General features: G+C 37.2%; 1 protein-coding gene across 1 annotated transcript; it reads right to left on the bottom strand.

The window, feature by feature from the left end:
- Positions 1–3,109: 3,109 nt before the first annotated feature.
- On the bottom strand, positions 3,110–3,661 carry LOC137736193 (leucine-rich repeat extensin-like protein 3). The gene has a single exon (XM_068475514.1). The coding sequence runs from the start codon at positions 3,659–3,661 to the stop codon at positions 3,110–3,112; it is 552 nt and encodes a 183-aa protein (XP_068331615.1).
- Positions 3,662–3,948: the final 287 nt, after the last annotated feature.

Genomic DNA, 3,948 nt, shown 5'->3' with positions numbered 1-3,948 from the left:
TTATGTAGAAAATCTCATAAGTTTTCTTTACTTTTCATGTCCAAATTCTCAATTTATTATTTGCCAAACGAGTTTGGCTTCGGTAGTTCAGCCTATTAAGTAATCTGATTTTTTTAACTAAACTGTTTGATTGTTTAGAATCAATTTTTACTTTTCATATCCTGAATTACTCAGTTATTCTGGACGAAGAAAAATTGTTATGAAACATTGAAAAGTTATATAACCCCCTAAAGAGAAGGGAAAGTTTGTTGATTTCTGCCGACATGGTCGGGGGATCTATCGATGATTGTACAACTGAGTTTTGATCTCCAGAATCTGTTTGTCATCTTATTTTTCAAAGAAAAGAAAGCACTTTGAGAGGTTCCTGTTTTTGGCAAAAAGAGAGCAACGCATGATGCACCCGTTTGCACAATTGATTAATGAATAAAAAGAGACGACTACCGGCACACCTTTGAGAATCTTTAATAGGAGTGTCACATGATTAGATATGTAAGGCAAACTAATAAGACGTTATCACATTGACATGAGAGCAAACGAACAAAATGATGGCACATTGACCCAAGCAATGTCGGTTTAACCAAACAACAAAATAGTTTTTGTGTGTGTGAGAGAGAGAGAGAGAGAGACGTCAAAGAAAGACACTGCCCCCACTGAAGTTTTTCCCATGACACACCACATTCATCAGAAAAGCATAGTGAAAAGAGGCCTCTCTAGCACAGAGTTTTTTCGTTGTGATGCTAAACCTTCCTTTCTATTCCTTTCTCTAGCTGAGTAAGAAATAGATGCCTCATGACTCATCAATGACTCTTAGTTGCTAAGCTAATCAAATCAGAAACTCGTGTCAGAAAAACAGCATCTTCCATATCTTTTGCATGCTACTCCTGTTCAAAGCTCGAAAGTACTGATTGCTAGAATATTCTCAAAGACAGTCGCTCACAGGCGCATCGGTGACTGCAGGGTGTGAGTGTCCATGCAATCGGATGCGGACTACTGTCCTAAAATGCCAGTAGAGATATGAACTCAACTCAAATGATCTCATGGTTGGAATTGGAAGTTCAAAGAGTCTCATGTGTTACTCTTTAACCTACCAAGATCGTCCCTAATATTTGACCAATAAACGAATGATTTCATGCAAAGCAAAACTAAAGGCTCCTACAGCAAAAGTAAGTTATCATTGCCATAGAAAGAAGACGATGGCACATTGACACATGGCCGCTAATATTTTTGTCCCAAACTACTCAAATGGTCAAAAGCAGCCATAGAGACAGATGTACATTGCATTTGGGAAGCTGGCAAGGTATTTTTTGGAGTAGGATTATCTCCATTATCTCTCCTCTTTTTTCCCTCATTTTTCCTCATCTCCTATTTGAACGGTTACGATTAAACCATGTCAATATTTTATATTAATTTTTTATAACAAGAGAAAGATAAAATAAGAGAATGTAAGAGAAAGGAATGGAAGAGGATAGAAAGAGTAAATGAGAGAATCCTAGTCCGTATTTTTTAGTATTTTTTGTGATAACCTTTACCATCAGAACTTTTAGCCGTTGCATCGTTAGTCAAAAATATAATAAAAGTTATTTAACGACTAAAAATCTCATCTATAGGAGAAATTTTTCATTGTAACGAGAACACGAATGGTACATCACGTGTTTTTATGTAAGTGGTGGGAAATTTTATTTTTTAAGTTATTAAACTTTTAACACACAAATCCCATCATCCGCATAATAACACGTTACCACCTCATGTGCTGATCACATTAAAAAATCTCTACATATGTAAAATACATTGAAACATAATAAAGCTTTCATGCTGGAAACCCTTGAACAAAAAGAGGGAAATGCAAGCTGGAAACCCTTGAACAAAAAGAGGGAAACACAGTACTCGGGAGACGGGTCCCAGCATAAGAGATTTTTTAGTGTGACCGGTACATAGGATGATATGTCACATGTTATAAATGGTAGAATATATGTGCTAAAAAGTTAATAACTTAAAAAATAAAATTTTCCACTACTCCTATTAAAATACGTGATGTACCACTTATGTTTCCGTCACAATTAAAAATTTCTTCCCCTATGTTTGTACCCGAATTAATAAACTTGTTGACATCAGGCCCCCCCTTGGGAACCCAATTGTAAATACAAATTGTTTATTAGGCTTCAGCTTAATCTCATTTTTATAAACTTATTTAAAAGTACTTTTAAAATAGTTTTAAAAAATTTAAAGAAAATATTTTTAAAATTAATTCTTAATAGAAATGCTTTATACAAAAAATACAGTAGTTCTTGTAAAAAGCACTAAGTATTTTTAAAATCAAAAGATATTTTTTATAAAAACGATTTTAGTTATTTTAAAAACAGTTTCTTACGAACCATACAACCATAAGATAAATATTAGAAATTTAATCTATCAATGAATGAATCAACAATGTCCATTCTACTCTAAAACATTAGAAGATAATGGTCAAAAGAAGAATATCGGGGTTTATCAATACAAAATTAAGATTTTTAACGAAAAGCTCACGGTACTGTTTACTTTAACAAAAAATCATATTTTTACACTAAACGTCAATCCTGTTACTATTCATTTTACCCTTTATTTTGTTCTTGTCATTAAAACTCAAAATTTTCAATCTCTTTTTTCATTAGTTTCCTTACAAAACCCGGCATGCACAAATAATTCCTACGGAGCTAATGCAAATTTTTAGCAAAAATGAGTAACAATTTACTTCATTTTCATGATCATATTAACCAAATAACGATAGATACAAATTGCCCATCAAATTACAACGGACCAGCCTACAAGGCTACTACACCATTATAATTCAGACAGATAAATTAAGGCAAAAGGGAAAAAAATTAAAGAGAGATCGGAAGAGAGAAAGAGAGAATTTACTTCCCATCTGTAATCTTTCAGCTTTAACTTCAAGTGTCAGTGAACAGAAACCCTTGTTCCTCAAGGGCATTTTCGGAAATGCAAAATCAGCAGTAGGCAACTCCCATCTCTTTCTGTCTTCGTTTTCTTCTTCTTCAATTGTTTGCTCAGTCGTAGATCTGTGAATCTGCCGCCACATTATTAATTCCACCTTCCTTGTCTGTTTCCTTTTCCATCAAAACAAACAGAGCATAACAGAAAACAGAGCAACACTGAAAACAGTGTAAACTAATGGGTGGCTAGCCACCAGCTGGACTGAGCTGGACGCCGTATGGGGAGGAGGGTTATAATAGTAAAACGGAAAGTACGGCACAATTGGGTTTGGCGGCGGTGGCACTGGGTAGTTCTTGCCATTCGGCGGAGGATAAAACGCACACCCGCCACCCCCGCTGCCGCCTTGCGGTGGCGGGTAGTTGTAGTAAGTGGGCTGGGAAGGTGGCGGAGGAGAGTAGTAGGTGGTTCCGGAGCTCGGTGGCGTGGGAGGCGGCGGACAGTTGGAGGATGAGGATGGCGGAGAAGGCGGCGGAGATGAGGGCGGAGGAGGCGACGGTGGAGGAGGGGATGGCACTTTGCCACATGGGTTTTCGCAGACAGAGCACATTTCACATTCGATCTGCTCCTTGGAAGTCACTTTAGGCTTCGGCAGCGGCGAAGAAAGCGTTGTGGTGGCGACGGTGAGTAGAAGTAGAAGCTTGAAAAAGAAGTGGGTCTGATGAGTAAATTTCATGGTTAGCTAAGAAAGATCAAGAAACGCAACAAGAAAAAGTAGTGAAAAATGGAAAAACGGAGTGGGAGGTGGAGGAGTGAGAGTGTTGAGAGACTTCAAGAGAGAGAGAGAGAAGGCGCGGGGGTAAGTAATGGTCTTGTCTTTGAAGCTACACCGCATCTTTTTGTAAGAGTGGGTTTAAATAAGGGGAGTGTAATTCGTAAGCTGGTTTGGTATTGTTATATTTTTAAAAAAAACTGATTCTGCTATGCTGTGAGAATAAATGGTTGTGAAATAAAGCAGCAGAG

This window comes from Pyrus communis, chromosome 6 (assembly GCF_963583255.1).
Source record: "Pyrus communis chromosome 6, drPyrComm1.1, whole genome shotgun sequence".
NCBI lineage: Eukaryota > Viridiplantae > Streptophyta > Magnoliopsida > Rosales > Rosaceae > Pyrus > Pyrus communis.
Note: the sequence above shows the minus strand (reverse complement) of the source record. Positions and strands in the feature narration are given on the sequence as shown.

Excerpts from the sequence above, each read along its gene's own strand:
- LOC137736193 (XM_068475514.1), bottom strand. The coding sequence starts at position 3,661 with ATGAAATTTACTCATCAGACCCACTTCTTTTTCAAGCTTCTACTTCTA.